This window comes from Myxine glutinosa, chromosome 2 (assembly GCF_964187855.1).
Source record: "Myxine glutinosa chromosome 2, kmMyxGlut1.1, whole genome shotgun sequence".
Classification (NCBI taxonomy): domain Eukaryota; kingdom Metazoa; phylum Chordata; class Myxini; order Myxiniformes; family Myxinidae; genus Myxine; species Myxine glutinosa.
Window position 1 is genome coordinate 88,031,664 of NC_136262.1, and position 23,421 is coordinate 88,055,084.

A 23,421-nucleotide genomic window follows, 5' to 3' on the forward strand; every position below is an offset into this window, starting at 1 on the left:
ACATTAATATTGAGCCACCACCAACAAAATAAATCAAACGTATCAGCAGTTCTATGCACAGAACCTCCGGTCACCCCTACTGAAAGCCAAAGAAAACATTGATTTTTGTAGGTCGGCCATCTTCTAATCCTATATCAAATTTTTGTGAATGAATATGGATTAATTCCACTGATTTTAGCGATTTTAGCCCTCTCGTCGGGGATGTTAGCCCCCCCCCCCGGTCGGGGACAGCCTAGCGCCGCCACTGCCTATATGGCCGTCACCTGGTGGAACTCCCCATAATAGTAATGGATTCATTGACTAAATATGTTGGTTATGTGACTAAGACCAAGTTTTTTAGGTTATATATAAGCTGGATATTGCAAAAACATGACAGACACATAATTTGACCTTTGACCTTGATCTGACCTTGACCTGGGCCTCTAAAATCGGGCAGCCCCCTCTCAAAAGTTTTGTATGGTCCTAAAGTAGAACTGTGCCAAATTTGGTCCTTTGGGCCAGTGTGTCACGATATCACTTAAATTTGGACTTTAGCCACCCCACTAATGAAGGGATTTATTTATGAAGGTGTTCATGGCCTCCGTCATGTTTGGTGGCCTCTGGAATCTTTTTGCAAACCATGAGTTGTTACTGTATAGTGGCTGAGTGTACAGGTATGGGTAATGTACCTTCACTACAACATTGGGCCTTGACGCAGCTTTCAGAACTGTTACGTTACCTGTATACTGAACTGCTGGCTGATGAGCATTTGATCAACCTTCCGGCATTCTTGGGGTATTTACCATAATTTAATCATACATCATGTTCTTCTTGCCTCACCCCCTTACACCTTTGCTTTCACAACTCCCAGACCAATAAAGAAGTTGAAACTGATTGCCAAGATCACGTGACTTCGACAGGCAAACTTTGCAAAGTTGACTACCCCGTATTCAAGTCCAACACAGAGGTGTGTGCTTCAAACTACTGCCAAACTACATAGTACGGGCATGCCCTAGTATTGTAAAATATGACTCCTGTCGTCACTAAGAGGAAACATTGTCAGCAAAAACAACTGCGTAACTCTGGATTAGTGTGGTACTGCTGTACCTCAAATCACATGCACACCTCAATGTATTTTGTATTGATGACCGTTCAAAGGTTAAAGTAGGTCATTTCTCGGTAGATGTAGAATGATGGTCTGTAGTAGTTGTTTAAGCGTTATCATACTTTCCAGGTGACATGGACGATAGAGTTTGAATTCAGTGACACAGTGCTGCTGGACTACATCGAAGTCGATATGGAAGTTACCAGGTGCGCCATTTTGCTTGTGTCATTGGCCTCTTCCTTGGGCCTGTGTGGAATTTCACTAACCCTGTCAGTCCAATTTGTATTGCAATTATCACGGCCTTCCTTTCAGTGACAGCGAGGAAGATCCCAAGGTTGTGCGTGACAATGAGTTCCACCTGTTCGTGCCCATACGATACGAAGCCAACCTGGTCATGTTACGGTAGGAAGGCGTCAATGTGGATGTGATGTATCTGTTCTTCTGTTCTTGGTTTAATCTCCGTCTCTTCTTGGATTGCAAAGTGAAGTCGGCAAAATTCACTGTATCCAATGTGTTTGTTCGATTCACTTCCTGGAACGATCGGCACATTGCATCTGCGATCCCCCGCGACATGTGCAATGGGAATGAATGCACGGAGCAAAGCTGATCAACTCTGTTTTTCAGACAGACAAATGTTGACTACATCGAGATTGATGAAAACAAAAGCATTCCAAAAACAATGAATTCTCTGGATGACATTGGCCCTCCGTTCAACTTCACTGTGAAAGTAGGTCTGTTTGAATTGAACATTTTGAGATCTTTACATTCACATGTTGTATGAGGACTACGTGTATATGAGTTCGTGTGTCACCCGTCTCAACAGATTCACAATATTGGTAAATATGACTTGGGAAAACTGCAGTTGAACATTTCAGTTCCAGTCTACAGTGCATGGAGGAATCCAATATTCCATATTGTACGCACACACACAGCACCGGTACGTAGTACTTTGACAATACTTGAATAAAAAGTGGAAAAATTTGAATTGAAGAAATCTATGCAAAACATTGTTAACTCGAGCGAAGTCGATGGCGGACCATTGCAAACCCACACGCTTCCCAACTAAAGCAAAGTTGAAAGATGTCAAAAAGTTCCACCAAGAATTAACCAACATCAAATTTTGAGTTAATTGTTTTTCCGTTTTTCTCCCTGTAACACCAAGCCCTACGTGGAGCATGCACCAGAGGTCATATCCAAAAGAATTGTTACATATTTAATGCGCCCCCCAATGTTGATTGCACATACAAATTTTCATTAAAAAGGTTTTTAACAGTAATTACATTTTTTGGTATTTGACCTTTTGATTCTACCGGGGGAGGGGGTGGAGGGGTGGGAGCGAAAATGATACTACTCTCACACCTTCATGCCATGTGGTAATCATAACTACCAAGTTTGGAGAATTTCTGTACAACAGTTTAGGAGGAGATAACATGACGGACGGACGGATGGATGGACGGAGCCGATTATAATATCCCCCCGTTTTTTTTTTCTTTCAAAAAAGTGTAAGGATAACTAGAGAGTTCATAGAACACCATAACCCACGCAGTCTTGAGAAACAAGGACATATGCGGGGCGGGGTCTGCGAGTGGCAAATTTGATTGGTCGTGATGACATTAAATATTGTAATTTTTTTTCAAATACTGATAAGCGGAAGGGTTTTGAAAATGCCAAAAATGCGATTTGTGTTCTAGTGTTCAATAATGTATAACTCAATTGAAATCATACTAAAATATGCCATTTGTGTCTGTCTGATGAATTTATGACCTGTCGTTAAAATATGCCAATACATCCTGTCGTTACTTATCCAATCTCAACCAAACTTGACAGGATGACGAAGGGTTACACAATGAAGGTTGTAGCGCATTCATTTGCCCCCCTCCCCGAGGGGGTTTTCTCCCCCCGAGCGAGTTTGCCCGCCATTGCCGTCAATGGGGTTGCACGTTGAGGTGTATATAAATGTTAAATTAGCTTTATCGTGGCGTATTTCCAAAGAAGATTTATCGTGGCGTTTTTCCAAAGATGCTTTTAATAACAAAATTAATGATAATCGCATATTGTTAATGTTATTACAAAACAATATTAATATTAATAATGTCCCACTTCCCCACAGCGTTTTTCCTGCAGTGATAACATGTATAAATAGCTTATAGTTATAATGGCATTTCCGTGGGAGCAACGGCTTCTACAGGAAGTAAAAATAATATAAACCACAAACACGTATGCTTAGCTTTTTAAACAGTCGCTAATGCTCTTTATAACACTAAATGAAGAAATTTGGAGGAATCCCGACAATCTGTGAAGTAAGGTTTACTTACAGAACTGAGCGAAGATCTACTGTACTCTATATAACCCACAAATGTTGGGTTAATAACATGGCCCCTTTGACCTCCCCCCCGCCCCATCTGTGTCCCCGTAGACCCACTTATTGAGTGCAGATTTTGAATTTGTCCCGAAAGACATTAATTCGACCTATTGGCCGATGTATATTCCAAGTTTCAGCTTGCTTCAATGTATAGCCTTTGAGATTTGAGTGCCAACATTTTAGGCGGATGGACGGACAGACGGAGGGACACCAACGTGAATTCGAGGGTAATAAAACTCAAGAATGTGGAAACGGAGGTTATTTGGAACATATTACCTCAACGTACAAAGGATTTACTTCTGAAATTTGCAGCCAATTTCGTCCAGTAGAAGCCGAGAAACTAATTTTCAGTCCCTATGTTAAAGTTGCATACACGTTACATTAGTTTATCATGCCTGTTGTTTGTATCCTTTATGACATCCTTAAAAACAGCAAGTTTCCTGTTTGGAATGAGTTTTAATTTTGTTTGACTGCCAAAAAGACAGAGTAAAAATATATCTCACTCCTCTCTGTACATGCGTAATCGGGATGAATCCTGAGCCAAAGTACTGCTAAACTACAGGGTTGTTTTCTGATTTGTGTTCAAAATAACACTTTCAAATGAAATCAAGTTGTTCCTCGATCATAAACTGACGTTTGTAGACAGACAGACAGACAAAGTGATCCAATTGCATAACCCCACTTTTCGCTTTGCGTGCACATTATATCATTCGAAAAGTATAGCAATGTCTTGTAGAGGCCTTTGTCTTACGTGGATGTATGTATGAGTTCTTCCATGAGCCTTGGGCATTGAATGAAAAGGCCGTTTATAGTAGAGGAAATGAGCCTGAAAAATTCATTTTGAAAATCATTTCATGTTAAAAGCAGGTATCCACTGGAAACAGGTAGGGAATGGGGTGGTGTATCGGGGGAGGGTGGATGCCAGCTGAGATTTTCCCGAAAAGGGTCATTTTAAACCCTTTTTTTGCTAAATCAGTATTTCCGAAGTGTTGAAAAAGACATCTTTTTTTTTTTTTTTTTTTTTTTGTATACAAGATCGAGGCTCGTGAAAGAGCGAACATTAATCACACAGAAAGACAAACCGACACATAAAACATATAACATAGGGAGCGGTAGACAAGATGGGGAGAGAGGGGGAAGGACACAAACACAACATTTGAGAGCAGGGACCGAGAGACATGGAGACATCGAGAGATCTGAGAGAGGGCGAGGGCTTTGGGGGGTGGGGGGGCGTGGGAAGGGGGCAGTGGGAGAGGTATAAAACATATGGACACTGCCAGGACTTCCAGGAAAGAAGTTGGAATTTCAAACAAGGTGGATCTGGGGTGAATTAGTGGGGGTAGAAAAGATCAAGGTTTTGGATGGGGGAAGATAAGAGATGGTGGTGAACAGCTGTTTTAAAGACCTGGAGGGAGGAGTGGGATTGAAGGGAGTGAGGGAGTTTGTTCCAGAGGCGGGAGAAAAGAGGAATGAAAGAGTGAAGGTGAGCAGAGAGCCGAGATTTCGGCAGTTTAACCATCAGAGGGTTGCTGGCAGATCTTGTGCGACCTGTAGGAATATTTGGGGGACAGAGCACAGAGAGAGCTGGGGGTGCAAGGCCGGAGAGGAGTCGGTAGAAGACAGAAAGACCACCTACCTGCCTGCGGTGAGTGAGTGAAAGGCCCTCAGAGATAGCTTCATCGCGGGAGATTCCAATAATTCTGAAAGCTTTGGTTTCAACAGCGTGAAGGCGAGCTAGGTGTGAGGCAGGAGCACCGGCCCATAGGGGAGAACAGTATTCCATTGAGGAATGTAGAGTAGATATTGTAACAATATCCCATTTATTTGCCCAGCCATTTTACTCTACATGGGGTTTTTATACATCATTTTGTTGCTGATGATATTGCCTACAAAATGCATCTCAGTATTTTAAAAAATATATATAATTAAGGGGTTACCATGGTTACAGTGGGGATCAAAGGTCAACCTATGGCAAAAATATATAATTTTCTCACACTTTCTAATAGATAGGCAAAATGCCATATAAAACTAAATTTACTGGTTCTAATTGCATTTATTTATCAATCCTCACATAGAAGAGCAGTTTTTAGTGAGGGAAGATTGATGTAATACCCCTCTGTGGGCAATTAGTGAAGGGTGAAAATTAACCTTTTCTTCAAAAATACATAGAAATTGTGAAAAAAAACCTCTGTTTTGTATTTACCAGTACATGGAATTGTTAAATGTGATGTTATCACATACAGTATGCATTGGAAAATGTCTCCAAACCACCATGGTCAAGATTCCTAGTATTGTTTGAGACTTTATTCTGTTTGTCAACAACCTACGGATAACATAGTTTGAACCGGGGCTCCGACTACCTACACATCTTCATCATCATCCTGTGAATTGGTGCATGATCCCCTACAAGTGCAAGCACTAATGCAGGTCTTTTGTCCTGCACGGAAACAGCCGCATCTTTTTCCACAACCAGATGTGCAAAAGCAGCTCACAAGCTCCTTGCAAGATTTTGGAAGAGGGCTCAGGGTCATCAAATTGGGAACGAGGTTTCCACTACTATCATTCTTCCATCCACTGGTTGTTGGATCAGGCAGATCTTGCACTGGGCTTAGTGACTCCTTCCAGACAAGGCATTGGTAGTTTGCTCGACGAATATGCATTTCCAGTGCATCCTTGGAGGGGGGAAGAGCATCAAGCGAACACTTTCCTTGAAGGAACATTTCTCGGCGAACTTGATCAATTGCCGTAAGAGGGGTGGTTTTTAGGTACAGTTTGCACACAAACTTCTCAGCGTCTTGGATCAATTGGTCACTGATGTTTTTAGACCCCATCTTCTGGAGGCATGCTGACTCTTCAGTGAACACTTTCAACGCAGTCTTCTTCCCTATACCGGCGAACTGGCTGACTGTGTCACAACCTGTTAGTGCATGGAATGCAATAATTGTCTGAATTTGGTCTTCTGGTAGTGAGATCTGATGGATGGGGATGAAGGGACGTTTGGATTTCAACCCTGAACTGAACCACACCTCTGGAGATAGGTGATCTCGCAGGCCCAGTGCCACAACCAGGACATCTGTGTCTCGGCATTGAAGGACACATCTCTGGTAGCCCTGAAGTGTCACATCCCTGGCATGCAGGATGATCCTGGTGTCCGCCTCTTCATGGTTTGCATTCATGGAGTTGGTGCGCCTGCCGGTAGAAATCCATACCCTCATCAAATCCTCAAACCCGCCGGCAACAACTAATTCATGTTGGCTGTAGCTCCTTCTCCGCCATCTCTATGAGAGATCCGGAAAGAAATGCTGCCAAGTCAGCCTTGTTGGCAGAGAGGCTGAGGAATGAGTTGAAGTTGGAGGGGAGCTTCACGTCCTTTGAACTGATGACACGTCTGATTGGGCGGGTTTTGCCGGCTCTTTTTTCCCTTGTGCCAGACTTGATGGAGACCTCCTGATACCGATCGAACACAACATCAACCCTGGAGTACATGGGACCAAAGCGGTTTAAGACACTGGTACAGAATACATTGCTCAGATCTCCAAAAGTCTCTGATTTCTCAGGCTTGCCAATTGCTTGAATCAGTGCAGGGCCGTCAATGATCAAGCAGGTTTTTGCTGTACTCTTGGGAAGGTTTTTTGACACTTCTATGTCCTTGGTCAGCATTTCTTGAAGCTGGGACTTGTTGGTAGAATGGAGTTTCCCATTGGTGTCTGCTAGTGCACGTGGGACTGATGAAAGCTCATGCCTCAGGATGTTATTCAGGTCTACATCTCTCCCTCCCTGTGCTGCCACAAACAGTCTTTGGATTAGATTCCTGTCAGCTTTGATCTCTTTCTGTTTGCCAGCTCCACTTGGTTGAATGCTAACTTTGTACATCCTGCTTATTGATGGTGTTTTGTTCCTAGATAATGTAGTATTTTAAGTCTGTTGACTTCTCAATAAGGCGAGTGGAGACAAATGTTTCAACTCGGGATGCTCCTGTTTCACCAGCCTTGAGGACTTCTTCTTTGATGGAGTCTCAAACAATACTAGGAATCTTGACCATGGTGGTTTGGAGACATTTTCCAATGCATACTGTGTGCTATAACATCACACTTAACAATTCCATGTACTGGTAAATACAAAACAGAGGTTTTTTTTCACAATTTCTATGTATTTTTGAAGAAAAGGTTAATTTTCACCCTTCACTAATTGCCCACAGAGGGGTATTACATCAATCTTCCCTCACTAAAAACTGATCTTCTATGTGAGGATTGATAAATAAAAGCAATTAGAACCAGTAAATTTAGTTTTATATGGCATTTTGCCTATCTATTAGAAAGTGTGAGAAAATTATATATTTTTGCCATAGGTTGACCTTTGACCCCCACTGTAACCATGGTAACCCCTTAATTTTATATATATATTTTAAAATACTGAGATGCATTTTGTAGGCAATACCATCAGCAACAAAATGATGTATAAAAACCCCATGTAGAGTAAAATGGCTGGGCAAATAAATGGGATATTGTTACAAACATCTCTTCTCTTTTTCAACACTTCGGAAATACTGATTTAGCAAAAAAAGGGGTTAAAATGACCCTTTTCGGGAAGATCTCAGCTGGCATCCACCCTCCCCCGATACACCACCCCATGCCCTAACTCTTCCCACTGGATGCCTGTCTCTAACATGAAATGATTTTCAAATCAATTTCTAAGCCACTTTTTCACTTTCGTTTCCTCTACTATTAAGTGTTTATGGATTTCTTCATTATGCCCTCTTGGTAGTCATCACTGATGATCCTTAACGGATTTTTAAACATTCTAGCCCTCATTCTTTACCGATACCTCAAGCAATTTTTTTTTTTGTATTGCACAGGGATCTAAGATGCATTGCAAGGACGGACACACTGGAGAGGAATTTGGAATCACCCTCGGTGGGCGCAGTCCTGGTTTCCTCATGGAAAACCTTCGAACAGTTCGAGAAATGGTACTTGCATTGACAACTTGATTTTGCACAAGTACAGGAAGGTATTTCCAATCTGATTGATTGCTCTTACACCGTCCGATGTTATTCTTCCCCCGTGCATGAAGAACTGCCAGACTGTGACGTGTATGAGCATTCAGTGCTGGGTCCATGGGCTTGCAAGAACGGAGCAAGTTCAAGTTACTGTTTTTACGCGACTCTGGAAGGGAACCTTCCACATGGTAAGGGTTCGATATGTGCTGTTATCCACTAGATAGGCTGGTAGGATAACCACGAGGTATGCACACTCGCCTCTAAACTGTCTAGCCTGGGCCGAAGTACCCTTGCGTCGTTCATGGTAATTGCTTAAACTCATTGGCACTTGCAACATGGTAATACATTAGACATACAGATATTAGACAAAAAAGCTTAAAACACTATGGTACGTGAGCCGTACAAAATATATGCAAAGTATGGGCTGCCACATGTACATGATCGGTGGGTGAAACATGCAAATCTCTTCCCAGCAGTCCTCTCGCCATGTATATACAAGTATATAAGCAGGATGTGGCTCGAGTCTGGTATTAAGAGCGATCATGGCCGCAAGAAGAGACCTCCTCAGTAACAGGGTGAAAATTGTTGGTGCACGTTTGACAGTCGCTTCGATGAAAAAGGATGTGGGAATTGCTCACGTGTCACAAGGAACTGTCTCGAAGATGTTGTCGGCCTGGGAAAAAGAAGGAAAGACGTCATCATCAAAGGACAGCAGTGGGCGAAAGCGCATACTCGAGAAGCGTGATGCAAGGGCATTAGTCTGGACCGTGAGGTGAAAGGCTACCGGTGGAAGGCCTACCGGAAATGTCCATCAGGCACATCCCGTTGTCCCTCCCCGAAAGGATGACACCCATCACGATATAGTTTTCAAATATTGGCAAGTGTTCGGAAGAATTGCAAAAAATTCCTGTTTTAATCCCTTCTGCAATTTTCTTCTACATCACCATAGATGTCTTCTTTACCTGAAGCTTTCGCCCACAGACAGGTATCCTTTAGTGTACTGTATTATATTCCATTAATTTATTTCTACTGATTCTGATGTACCATACTCTGTAGCAGAATGTCGGTGTTGCCGAAGCAGTTTCTTGGCAAGGGTTATGCTGGGTGTTTGTTTGTTGCAGACAAAGTCAAGGCTCATTGAAGAGCCAGAACATTGAGCGGATCAGGATGCAACAGAACAAAAGGAACAGCACAGAGAAAGGGGGCGGACACCAATAGCAGGTTTGAAGGACAAGATCGAGGGAGACTTGGACAAAGTGAAGTGGAGAGGAAAGAGCAGTAGGGGAGGATGCATCCTGCTGTTGGTTTGCCATTGGCTTCCCAGCAGTAATTTGTAATTTAAGGCTGCTTGCGATATCTCACCTACTCTTCGCGAAGGACACCGTGCTATCTTTAATGTCCACCAACTAATTCCGGCAGACGGGACGCCCAGTTTAACATCCATCCAAGGGACGGCACACACACCGATGAATCGCCCTCCCTGTGAAACACCAGGGTGACAGTTAGGTTAGAGGCGAGTGTGTGTCCTTCCAGGCAATCCTGCAAGACTCTTAATTATTGACTGAAACAAGATATACTGTGGGAAAGTTGCGAATGAACAGGTGTATATCAAACGTTTTCTTTTACAGGCAAGAGTACACCAGGTCAGACTGGCCTCGTCTGTTGTTGCTGCAGTCTTAAACACATCCTTACTTATTGTGTTGGAAGACACTCTTAAAGCCAACGTAAGTATCCTTCGTGCAGAGGTACATTATGGTGCGGCAAGATGGCCCTGGCAGGAAAGATGGGGCAAGACCCTGGCAATGCCTTTCCAACCAGGGCAACTTGTCTCACATTACTCTTCAATGTTTGTGCTTTTTCTGAATACAAAAGATACAAGTAATTGCGCAGGGAAGGAACTTTATATCAGTTGGGTGTTTTTTGCACTGAATTTTGGGTTCGAGGGAAGTTGAGTGGTTTTTCTAGTACACGGAACAGTGGTACTCAATTTTTTTTTAGGACTGTTCATTCATTTCATATGCAGCCATTGCCGCTGGTTGCATCATTGCTGGGAGTGCGGCTGACGCAGTGCCCCCTGTAGACTATGGCAGGAATTTGGAATTTGTTCAATGTGCCGGTGATAGCTCTTAAACGCTTCACCAAGGACAGACACTGTGCAGACCAATGCAGGCAGAGGGGATGCCTGTTTAACGTGTCCATCCGAGGGACGGCACACGCATTGACGAATCACCCTGCCTTCACCTTCACCTCTTGATATTCCATCTGGGGATCACCAATCATTTTGAGAACACCTAGGCCAACAGATGTGCAATATTCACAAGAAAAGATTTCTGTTAAGTGTGGAGAAAGGGTGATATGAAGTGGTGGTGAGCATGGGAGGAACAAGGAGCAACAACCTTGCATGGTGGAGGACTGGGCGTCGTTGTGCAAGGTCTTTCCTTGGTCGATCTCAACTTTTGACAACATACGAGGGCTTTTTCATTCACGGCTTGATGGAGTGCTGCTCTCCCATTTTGGGAGGCGCCCCTGCCTCACACCATGCCCTTATGATGCCACGGAAAGCAAGACCCTCAAAATCATTTGGATCTCCTTCGATGAAACTCAGCATCTTGGCCTGTTCCTTCAGCATCGCAGGCAGGTTGGTGGCCTCTCTGTATTCTATCGCATCCATTTTGGGCTTGCACCCTCTTCCCTCACAGGTCTCTGCAGGGCACACGCGGTCTGTCGGTAACCTTCTTATTCAATTCCCAAAATCCTGGCTCACTGCTCACCTCCACTCATTTGTTCCGCTTTTCTCTCACCTGTAAAACCAACTTCCCCAGTCTGTTCAGTCCCATTCTCCCCTCCAGGGTTTCAAGACACCTGTTCAGCACTACCTCAGATAATTTCCCCATCCATACCATACTCATGATTGTCCTTAGCCATCTACGTTTCATTTACTTTATGCACCTTAAAGTCTCAGTCATCTCCTTCGTCAGCAAGATCCCAAGTCCAAGCTATTGTGCCCAAAATTGACCCCATTCCCAAGCACTCCCTTTTTGCTGGTTATTGGGTTTTTCGCCCAACCCACCCCCCTCTCCTTCACCCATTATCATTTGTTAATCGGTGTGTTTGTTCCTTTTTGGTTCACGAGTTATCAGAGTGACCACTATATTCGTCATGGGTGTGCGTCTGTCTGTCTGTCCGCAGCATAACTAGACAGGCCTATTGGTCAAAAAATAGAACAAAAAACATTCTGTGAATGCTGGAATGAATGGAGACAACCACAACAAAAATATTGTGACGGGTGAACTTGAAGTACCACCCACTGCAACACTGTGACATCATCCAACATTTGAGAAAAGTCTAATTTCGATTGGACCGAACGTATTAACTCTTAGATGCAGACGTCAAAAATCCTACATAAACGCAGCCATTGGTCCTCAGAGGCCCAACGGATGTATTCGTGTAATGTTGGTTCACGAGTTATCAAGTGACCACTATATTCGTCATGTGTGTGCGTCTGTCTGTCTGTCTGTCCGCAGCATAACTACCCGATGATATCATCCGATCTTGATGAAACTTGGGTGGGAGGTTGATATCATAATCTAGTTGTGTCCTGCCTAGAGTGGGCGTATTGCGCCCATTGTGGGCGGAGCCACGCCCGAAAAAGATGTATTTTTAGGGGGTAATCGAGTTCAAGCTACATCTTCTCCGAGGGAGTTGGTGGAATCTGACAGGGGTTTCGGTATTTGGTTAGGCCAATGTCATGTGTCTAGCCCCACGGAGCTCGATTTTTCATTTTCGCCCCAAGGTCAAGGTCACAAGGTCACAAAATTTAGAAAAGTCGATTTTTGATGGTTTTATTACATTGTTCGCTTCCTGATAGAGTGAAATGTCGTACATGATCTTATATTATCACATACATCATGAAATACAAGTTTTCCAACTAATTTCAGAATCTCCGACCTTTGACCTTTGAAGGTCACAAAGGTCAAATTTTCAAAGTTGTCGGAATCGAACCGCATTTTCGGTATTGTGTAGCTAGCTTAACTCATAACTGATTATACATTATTTTCTATCTCATTATAAGGTCAGTAACCTTCGTTTTGACATTTCAAGGTCACAAAGGTCAAATTTTCAAAGTTGTTTGTTTCAAAGTTGTTTCTTGTTTCAAAGTTGAATCGAACCAAATTTTCGAAATTGACCTGAAGAATACCGCTCGCTCGTGAACCATCGTCGTCTCCTGACTTGTCTGTATCATCCCCACTTTCCCCTTCCTGTTCTTGCTGTTTCATTCAGCTTGTTCACCCCCCATGTGTCCTTCTCCCCCTCCTCTCCTCTCCTCAATCTCACTTCTGCTCTTAGTGTTTCCCCCTTTCCATTTTGATCCCTTCCATTCGGCTCTAGCTCTTCCATGAGCCTCGACCATTTGTACAAAAAAAAATCTTCAAGGAAAGGAGAGTGGGGTTGAAGAGGAAAATCCACTGAAGAAGGTAAATTAGAAGTGGCAGGCAGGTGCAAAGGACTAGAGGTGAGCACAAAGCTGGGACTTGGGATCACGATGAGGAGTGTTGCTGTGTAACCAGCCAAGGCTGATTAAAGGGATTATATAATTTAAGGTGCATAAAGTAAATGAAACAAAGATGACAAAGTCGCTGGCATGTTGAACATGAGGGAGAGGAGCAGTCTTTGTGCTTCTTGCTCCTCATACCCATAACTTTAGCATTCATGTCTGTACACATAATGTGTGTGCGATGCATGGGCCCCAGCCCATAGTTGGGAGCCATGTTAAGAAAATATTTTTGTGTTTCAGGTAACAGTTGAGATCATCAAGAGAGGGCAATACATCCTCCCTTTCTGGGTTATACTTGTCAGCGTTCTGGGAGGTTTGTTGTTGCTCGCATTAATTATTCTGGGACTTTGGAAGGTAAGCAGAATTGCTTGTATAATCCCCCTCTCCCCCAAATTATATTTTGGAAATGTTTCTGATCCTTATACCCCCATTAATACATTCTGCCATTGCTCTTCGCAGCTGGGATTTTTGAAAAGACCGGAGAAGTACCAGTTTCTGAAAGCGGAGGTGGTGCGGCCGCAATAGGGGCAAAGTGCAGAAAATGCCATGCTTGACTCCATCTACTCCACTCTGGATTTGGTCAACAGGCAAATAGTGTAAATATAAGCTGTACACTGCAGCAAATGTAACGGTAACATTTGCAGGTCAAATTGTATGGATTCAAGAAAAAAAATGAACAATTCTTTTCAGCCTTTGGGAAAGTTGGACATCACATTGTGCCTAAGCTGTAAAGATGTGGGGTGGTCTCTCTACTTCTTTAAATGTCCCCAATTATTCCTACTTTGGGTGCTGTCTGGCGAAAATGTTTTCTCCGGTCTATCACAAACCGCCTGGCCAATCCTGCAATTTGACTGAAGGTGGCAAGAATTTATAACTTGTTCACAGTGCCAGCGATAACGGGCCTACTCTGTGTGAAAGACACCGTGGGATAGTTGGTGTCCACTGGCCGGTGCTGGCAGACAGGTTGTCCGGCTTACTTTCTGACCGAAACATTCGGACCCAGGCCAGACGGCTCAACCGCGAACGTGCATACCTGTGAAGTATCCGGTCGGCCCAATGTGGTATGTATGGTGTCTGTACCCAAAATCGAATGTGGAATACTCACCCTCTACCACATTCTGACACATCTTGTGGATGTCAAGATTTTTGTCCACTATAACCTGCACACAGTAAATTGTAAGGATTTATTTTCATAGAATAATCGTTCGGTTTGATTTAACCCGAACAATAGTAGGGCAAGTGGCTAACAGAGCACCAACAAAGAATATTGTAGTTCGTAGCTTTCTCAATAACACTGAACTAAAAGTTATATGGAAAGTAAAAGTAGGAAATTGGTGGTTTGGATTTGGATAACAATGAGTCATACAACACTTTAGGATGGACAAGTATAAAGAACAGGAAGTGCCAAAGCAGAAGCGCAGAAAATATCAACAGCAAGGGTGAAAGGTATCCAGGCTGGTAGGATGGCCTGAAGGTACACACACTCACCGCAAAGCTGTCTAGCCTGGGTTCGATTCCCGACCCAGCTATAAACTCTCACCCTGGTGTTTTGCAGCTCGGGTAATTCCTCAATGTGCCTGCCGACCCTCAGATGGACGTTAAAGTGGGCTTCGCATCTGCCAGCATTCGTTGGTGGACGTTAAAGATCCCACGGTGTCCTTTGCGTAGAGTAGGTGTGATATTGCCAACACCATGGCGAAATTCCAAATTCCTGCCCTAACTTGTCGAACGTGAGTCCTGGCCAACCGGTTCGTAAAGACTCGAGCCAAGCAGATCCCACAAGAAAAAGTGGGTTAGTAGTGGCCGTTACAGAAGAATAAGGGTGAAAGATATGCAAGCAAAATGCACCATCCATGACCACAACGTTACAAAGCCTGGAGTATTGGAGGGGGAGAATGGACGAGGCTTAATGGACAGGACAAGATACAAGACTGAATATTTGCATTTTGTACAAGGGTTGTTCAAGATGAACTTGTACTTATTTTTATAGACAAAAATAAATAAATAACTGTTGGACCACTGAAAATGGGTTGGCAAAGGCATCCCATCTTGCACAAAGCATTCTGGGTGTTTCCAAGATGGCAGTGACCAGGGGTGTGTTCAGTTACCAAGCGGCTAGCTCACGCTCACCAAGCCAGCTGTTCCTTATCAACAGGTTTGAAAGGAGTTGAGTGCTTAAGCCATTTGGTGAATGCTCTACAAGAAACTTGGTAACTGAACAATGAGTTAAAATTGAGATCTGCAGTTTGGTAATACCCATCTCATGCTGACATGTTCCACAGTAGACTCGAATCAATGTTGGATAATTAATGTGTAGATATGCAACGATGCGTTGTGACATTCCCATAACCATGACCAGCATTGAAGTTAATTTTTGGTGTTTAACACATAATTGTGCTACTGTTATATTTCATTTTTGTAATATCAGTATCGGAAATCAACATTAATTTGTGTTGAAATTGCAACAGAGTGGGCATAGACATCCTGAAGCACTCATTTGACCAAATATACATTGAAAAAACAATCAAGTTAACTCGACTTCCCCATTTTCCAAATTCATGACACCAAAAGTTGTGCGTAAACCTCAAAACCTGATGATAAATATACGAGGGCATGCTGAAATGTAATGCCTCCTATTCGTTTTTGTCAAAACAGGTAAATATATTCGAATGAAACAAAGTGCCCCCTGCACATTCGTTCTTCCCCCCACTGGGTGTGAAGTTTAACGATTCTGACACGAGATCTCAATGCTACGTTAATCAAGATCGCAGAGGGCAGCACAATGTGTGTTGTGAAGCACTGGAGATGAGATGAGAGTTTGGTGCACCATTACGATCGTGAAAGTAGGAGACGGTCGACGGAGTACCGCCACAAATGCTCACCAGCCCCGACTCGTCTCCGACAGATTTTCAGCTCTTCCCCAAACTTTAAACCCTCATGGAGAACGTTTTTCTTCCGCCGATTTCAAGGCCGCTGCGAAGCACTGGTCAAATCAACAGGACATAGTTATATAGTGATATCACAAAACTACTTGGATGTTGTTGCATTGGAATATCTTTACCTGTCTTCGAGAAAAAATAAAATAAAATAGGAGGCATTACTTTTCAACACACCCTCACCATATATATATATATATATATATATATATATATATATATATATATATATATATATATATATATATATATATATATAAATAATTATACACTACCGGTCAAAAGTTTTAGAACACCTCAATTTTTCCAGTTTTTATTGCAATTTAAGCAATTCAAGTCCAGTGAATAACCTGAAATGGTACAAAGGGAAGCACTAAACTGCTCGAGGTTAAAAAAAAAAGTTTAGCTTCGCAAAAACGGGAAAATAATGTAAATTGCACAGTTATATTGTAAAAAAAGGCCTTTTTCAGGGAACAAAATAATGGGTTAACAACTTACAGCTGTTTTGCAGCAATGTAAGTAAATTAAGCCTTGAAAGTTGATGCAAACAATTCCTACAGGTGTCCCAACCTCTGCTGATTACTTGATTACAAACCCCCTGTCTGCATAAATCAGTATTGGAACAGACTGTTATCACACCCTCTGAAGCATTATTTGGACAATATTGCACTGCAGGATGTAGTACATTGGAAACTGGAGGAAACTCTGACAGGAAGAGTTTGTAGGGAGAAGCCACAACAGAATCAGAAAACCAAAGCCACAACAGAATCAGAAGACAATTTTCTGAGAGTCAACAGCTTGCGTGATAGGTGGCTCACAGGACAACAGCTTCAAGCACAGCTTAACACTGGTCGAAATAAGCAAGTCTCAGTTTCAACTGTGAAGAGAACACTTCGAGCTGCAGGTTTGACAGGTCGAGTGGCAGTAAGAAAGCCATTGCTAAGATGGCAAAATAAGAAAAAGAGGCTTGCCTGGGCCATGAAGCACCGCCAGTGGACTACTGAAGACTGGAAGAAGGTCTTATGGACCGATGAATCAAAATTTGAAATCTTTGGTTCATCACGCAGGGTTTTTGTACGCCGTCGCATAGGCGAAAGGATGGTTCCTCAGTGTGTGACACCAACTGTCAAACATGGAGGAGGAAGCGTGATGGTCTGGGGCTCTTTTGCTGGATCCAGAGTCGACGACTTGCACAGAGTGACTGGCACCCTGAACCAAAAGGGCTACGACAGCATTTTTCAGCACCATGCAATACCCTCTGGTATATGCCTAGTTGGCCAGGGGTTCATCCTACAGCAAGATAATGACCCTAAACACACCTCCAGGCTATGTCAAAACTACCTTCGAGGAAAAGAACAAGACGGTAGGCTTCAAATCATGGAATGGCCAGCACAATCTCCAGACTTAAACCCCATCGCGCTGGTTTGGGATGAACTGGACAGAAGGGTGAAAGCAAAGCAACCTACAAGTGCAACACATTTGTGGGAACTTCTGCAACAGTGTTGGGAAGAACTTCCCGAACAATATTTGATTTCCATTGTAGAAAGAATGCCACGAGTGTGTTCGGTGGTTATATCTGCAAAAGGTGGCTACTTTGCCGAGTCAAAAATTTAAATTAAATTTTGTTAAACAAAATGATTCTATGATTTCTTTTTTATCTCCAATTGTTTATTTGTTCTATGGTTAATTTCAGAGTACAACAACATTGAGACATTAAACTGCATAAATTACAATAAAAACTGGAAAAATTGAGGTGTTCTAAAACTTTTGACTGGTAGTGGATATAAAATATATATATATGCAAATGTTCCTTCAGGGTAACCCCCACCCCCACCCCCCAATACAAACTGCACTGATACTGTACTTTTGGGGAGAGGGAGGGTACAGCTTTATTTTAATTCACACAAATGTACAAACAATGATGCTGGCAATTGTATACGTGTAAATTCGTTGTGTACAATAAATTTGAATTTTGGAATTTCCTGGTTCTTGTTGCATTTCCTTTATTCCACTGTACAGCACCGCAGAACCCAGTCTGCCACAGATTCACTAACTTATCCACCTGCACCAAAGGACGGCTCTCAAGCACATCCATCGAACGTGCCCCGTCCACAAAGGACACGTGTGAACGTCAATCCAAAACGGTTTGTCGGACTGGCGCAAACCTGGCTAAAAAGAAATTGACCACCAAACGTTTAAAAAGCAATCGAACTTGCCAAAGAGCCTTCAGCCCAAGTGATTTTGTACAAAATACAAAGGTGCGATTCAAAAGTACGTGCGATTGAATATTCCGATACAAACAATGTGAACAACGCCGTCACGTCCATACACACGTATCGGATATCGTTTGTAGCGGTATAATTTGCTAGTTGCAAAAATCTTGCTACATTGCATACCTTGTACTTGAATCCGCTTCACACATATCTGCGGACAATTGATCAAGACAAAATAAATAATCCGAATAACACCCAGATTTGCTCTATGCAGGTGCTGATGAGCAAACCGTTTTTATTCGAAGTACGTCAAAATGGTTACTTCGGTAGATCAGTAATTTTACAAAAGTCATTACTGAAAAACAAATTATGATACTTTACAATTACCAATGAGAAACATTTCCACTTTGGATTGAACAATATTTTTTTTTTATTACATAAATTACACGAGTTGCTGCAAACTCGACTTGGAGAAGATGTCTTGAAAGGGGCATGTTGGAGAGTAAAGAGCATTGTGGGTAACCTAAACACTCCTTGAGGACTGGTTTGGGTCATAATCTCGTGATCACGCTTAAAATCGACCGTTCGATTAGTCCAACGCAACCCAGGTGGACTGCAGCGGAGCAATGACGACCTGAAGGTGGCCACGTATCAGGTAATCATGGCAAAGGCCAGTGGAAACGGATTGGCTTCCACTATAGATCTTCACAAATCCGATGGTGACATTACTAATTACAATGTACAAACCTATGGGGATGATTGCATAGTCTTTGCTTCAACCTAAGGCAATGGTCAAAGTAGCTCATGGACACCAGTCTGGCTTTGATGAGCAGAGCCAGTATGGTACACCTGTTGTGGCATCTGTAACTTACAGGTAAGGTTTGATGATGTTATGAAAGCCCAAGCCTCACAACCACTGGCTGCTGTTGGGGTTATCAGGATTCCTTGGATGCTGGGTCTCCTGCCGGTCGGTACTCTCTCCATCCAGGCTCTTTCTACATACCGGGCAGGTGTCGTGCTGGGCAAAATACGGAGACAAAGTATGGTATCAATTTCTGCAGTGTTGGTAATTACAATTGAAACAATACAGGTGGTACCCATGCAACAGAACGTGGATGGATACCAATCAGATGAAAGCATTCTGCAACTGATAATAAATTTTCTTTTACTCTCAGACAAATAACAGTTCGAGACATTTGATGTCGAATGATTCTGTTTCATGAAAGTGACAAACGGGCAAAAAAAAAAGAAGAAAAAAAAAGGAACCCCTTCCCCTCCACACCCACCGACCCTCCCCATGCATACAGGTGGCTACGTAATCACATACACCAGTCTGTACTGGGTGCGAACAGGAAATCAAGTCTGTCCGCTGAGCACTCCTAAAAAGGTTACACCCCTTAGTGTGGCACCACATTATGGTGCAGACGAGGAATCAGAGAGTACAAGCCACCTGGAAATTCTGCACAACAATTAAATGACAGCTGGCTCATACATCTGGTCCCATGGGAATTCGCCTTGAGGACAAAAAGACAGCTGTAAAGTAAACTACCAAGCCAAATGACAGACAGTGACTACTGAGGAATATTCCTATCGTGACGACTCACCAACTTCAGCCAGGTCTCGATGCAACTGCTGTGGTACAAATGGAGGCATGGGAGTCGTTTCACCACCTCATTGCAAACAAAGTCCTCTTTGCAAATTGAGCATTCCAGGTGCAAGTCTATGGGAGAAAGCAGAAATTGAAAATGGCAACTACCCCAAAGGTGGTGGTGCTTTGTATGCAGCCTGTTTCTGCTGGCAGCATATTTTTTATGGGGATGCGGCTGTGCCACTGATGCAATCACCCCCCCCCCCCACCCATTACCAGTAAACTGGTACTCATTTTGAGTCAACCCACCTGGTGTTAATTCCACGGCACCAGAGGGGCTCAAACTCAGGACCCTAAGATCTCAAGCCAACCACCTTTACCGTTAAGTCAGGCTTACCCCAACGGCGCTTCTTTACAAAGGCAAAACCCACCGACGTGTTCCTTGGTGATGCAGATTGAAGGCAATTCTGCAATCTTAGAATCATTTGCTGGTGGAGGTCCAGTGTTTTCCATTTGCCCCAACATCTGAAAAGCAATAGCAAATGATTATTAAATAACCGTGGCCTACATAAGAACACGCACACAGCTGTGCGTGGTCTTGTGATTTTTTTCAATTTTACTTTTATCATTTTCTTCAGTGTGTGCAACACGAGTCGACAACAGAGAGGAACTTTTATCGATTCGGAACAACTGTGCTTTCAGCGTGCGTCACTGCCGAGCCCCCTTCGGTGCCCAGCAATGACGATTTGCAATGCCTGGAGATGGCATAGGAAAGGTGCGGTGTACAACAAGTACAGATACATTCAAAGTACACCGCCCCCTTGCCAAATAATTAAATATCCTGCAACGCAAGTAGAATTTCCACAAAGCTGTTCAAGCAGCCAAACGGGACGATAAGCAGAAGCTGGAGGATAATGTATTGACAGGTTATTCCAAAAAAAGTGTGGAAAGCAATCCAGAAAATATCTCCCTACAAACCAAAGTGCAAACCTGTTCTGTCAGATGATGCTACTTTACCCGACCAATTGAACCAGGTCTACAGCCATTTTGATCGCCAGAGCTCTTCGCGCAAGACAAGTTGTGATGTTGATTGGCTTCTTTAACGATCACCATCTCCGACATCAGGCATGTGCTTTCAAGGTTGCACATGAGAAAAGTCCCTAGACCTGACGGCATAACCTCGCGATTGCTCAACCACAACAACAACAACAACCACCACCTAGATCCTTGCTGCTTTTTATTGATTTTAGTTCTGTTTTTTAATACTATTTTACCATTAAAATTACACATGGAATTACTTGCTCCTGGTCGGTCTTGATGGTTGTTTGTGCAATTGGATTTTCTTTTTTTATCTGATAGGCTACACGTCATGAGAATAGGATGCCACTTTTCAAATCCAATCACATTGAATACTGGTACTCCGCAAGGATGTTTACCAAGCTCTTTATTGTACTCTCTTTTTACCTTTGATTGTGTGCCGACTGATGCACAACAGTGAGGAAGGGAATTATCGCAAGCAGGTCGAAATTCTAGTGTGTTGGTGCTCAGACAACCACTTGGAGCTCAACGTCAACAAAACTAAAGAAGCTAGAACGGCACTCAGTAGAGAGCATACCTCCACCTGGTTGGCCATATCACTCGATGGTGAAGAATCACTTAAAAATAGTACTAGCCGGATCCGGATTCGGATCTTCACCAAAATCGAATCGATTCTTCCTTGTCAGACACACAACCTGTCCAACAAGTTTCGTCCAAATCCGTCCACAACTTTTTGAGATCTTCTGCTATGTATCGTTTTTTCCCCTATCTTCCAATGATGAAGAATCACTTAAAAATTCTAGCAGCCGGATCCGAATCCGGAACTTCACCAAAATCTAATCATTTCGTCCTCGTCACATACGCTACATCTCTGCCAAATTTCGGCCGGATCTGTCCAAAACGTTTTGAGATGTCATGTTCACAAACGGACAGACAAATGGACAAACAGACAGCCAGACAGACGGGTGAAAACATAACCTCCATCCACCTTTGGTGGCGGAGGCAATTATTGTTGACTAGCCGAAACCCGTGGAACATCCACGGAAGGGAGGATGTGGTGTATGGATAGAGTGTACCATTATGGATGGCATAGAGGTTTTGCTTGTCCGAGTAAGAGTTAGGAAGAAAGATGAGAATGAAGAGTGCGTATATGAACAACGATCACTGGCACAAATGCATGCTCTGGATTGTCCACTCAGTGGATGGCTTGCTTTCGCCTTCGCCTGTCCAATCAGCGGACGGCTTGCTTCGCCTTCGCCCAGCAGACGCCGATACGATGGCGTCGTATCGGCAGTTAATCGGATGCTTTTGGGCCCCAACGTCGGCTAATTCAGATTTTTCGAGTATGGCTGTACGTGATAAACAAAGAGCGCGGTTCGTAGATCGTAAATCCATTAGTGCCGTGGGCATCGGGTCACTGGGTGCGGCGTAAAAGGGATAACAAAGTTGAGTCCTTACGCTATTATTATATAGAATGGGGGCGGTGTACTTTGAATGTATCTGTACTTGTTGTACACCGCACCTTTCCTATGCCATCTCCAGGCATTGCAAATCGTCACTGCCGGGCACCAAAGGGGGCTCGGCAGTGACGCACGCTGAAAGAGAGTACTCAGTTTTCACTCTGGTTGTTTGTTTTCTTGCTTTCTTGTTTTCTTTTGTTTTCTTGTTTGTTTGTTTGTCCGGACGATATCTCAGCCATCCTTTGAGCTAGGAAGCTGAAATTTCGGCACAGTAGTGAGCAAGTCCTTTGTCAAAAACGTTTTTTTTTGTTTTTTGAATAATCAATTAATTGAGGAGTTATTTAATTATTAGCGTTTAATTAAGTACTTATTTAATTAATTAAATTTCATTTCTCTTCTGACCATTAACTCAGGCACCTTTTGAGTTAGGAAGCTGATATTTGGACATGCCAATGACCAGGTGATTTGGCTGCAAAGGCTATTTTTGATTTATTAATTAATGAATTAATCGATTAATTATTTAATTATTCGATTAATGACAAAAAAATTTTTTTTTTTTAAGTTACAGATTCTGATGAAATGGTGGTGGTTTATGTGTTCTGTGACCGAATTGATTAATAATTTAATTTTTTAATGATTATTATTTATTTATTTTCAATATTAATCATTTATTTATTTTCTTTCTCATTTGCCCAATATCTCAGGCACCTTTTGAGCTGGGAAGCTAATATTTGGACATGACAGTGACCAAGTGATGTGGCTATCAAGGATATTTTTGATTTATTGATTAACCATTTAATCGATTATTTATTGATTAATCGATTAATCATTTATTGATTAATCAATTAATGATTTAATTTTTTATTAACGACTTATTTAATTAAATTTCTAAAAGATACATCTTCGGATGAAGCACTAGTGGTTTAGTTATGCTATTAGCCAATTGATTAAGAAAATATTTTGTGATAATCTTTTATTGATTTTAATTATACAATTAATCAATCAATTAGTGTACACCTCTCCCTCCCAATGCAGCCTCTATGTGCTCCACTGCGGTATTGCCGGGCGCCGGCGGCGCCTCGGCAATGCCGCGTTGCAGGATATTTAATTATTTGGCAAGGGGGCGGTGTACTTTGAATGTATCTGTACTTGTTGTACACCGCACCTTTCCTATGCCATCTCCAGGCAT

The 23,421-nt window shown here is 42.7% G+C and overlaps 2 protein-coding genes across 7 annotated transcripts in view; one reads left to right on the top strand and one right to left on the bottom strand.

Annotated features, from left to right (window-relative positions):
• LOC137421615 (integrin alpha-11) overlaps positions 1-14,119 on the top strand; it is a 140,662-nt gene extending 126,543 nt beyond the window's left edge. For both annotated transcript variants that reach the window (XM_068107841.2, XM_068107842.2), the window contains 10 exons: positions 851-946; positions 1,214-1,290; positions 1,397-1,486; positions 1,709-1,811; positions 1,908-2,021; positions 8,302-8,412; positions 8,517-8,630; positions 10,071-10,166; positions 13,238-13,351; positions 13,457-14,119. In XM_068107841.2, the coding sequence (XP_067963942.2) occupies positions 851-946; positions 1,214-1,290; positions 1,397-1,486; positions 1,709-1,811; positions 1,908-2,021; positions 8,302-8,412; positions 8,517-8,630; positions 10,071-10,166; positions 13,238-13,351; positions 13,457-13,522 (981 nt within the window). In that variant the 3' untranslated portion in view covers positions 13,523-14,119. The remainder of the gene's footprint in view (positions 1-850; positions 947-1,213; positions 1,291-1,396; positions 1,487-1,708; positions 1,812-1,907; positions 2,022-8,301; positions 8,413-8,516; positions 8,631-10,070; positions 10,167-13,237; positions 13,352-13,456) is intronic.
• A 3,678-nt stretch (positions 14,120-17,797) lies between these two features.
• LOC137421616 (E3 ubiquitin-protein ligase RNF115) overlaps positions 17,798-23,421 on the bottom strand; it is a 100,321-nt gene continuing 94,697 nt past the window's right edge. For all 5 annotated transcript variants that reach the window (XM_068107844.2, XM_078771196.1, XM_068107846.2 and 2 more), the window contains 3 exons: positions 20,166-20,259; positions 19,751-19,866; positions 17,798-19,164 (listed from right to left, as the gene is read on the bottom strand). In XM_068107844.2, coding sequence (XP_067963945.1) covers positions 19,054-19,164; positions 19,751-19,866; positions 20,166-20,259 — 321 coding nt within the window. In that variant the 3' untranslated portion in view covers positions 17,798-19,053. The remainder of the gene's footprint in view (positions 19,165-19,750; positions 19,867-20,165; positions 20,260-23,421) is intronic.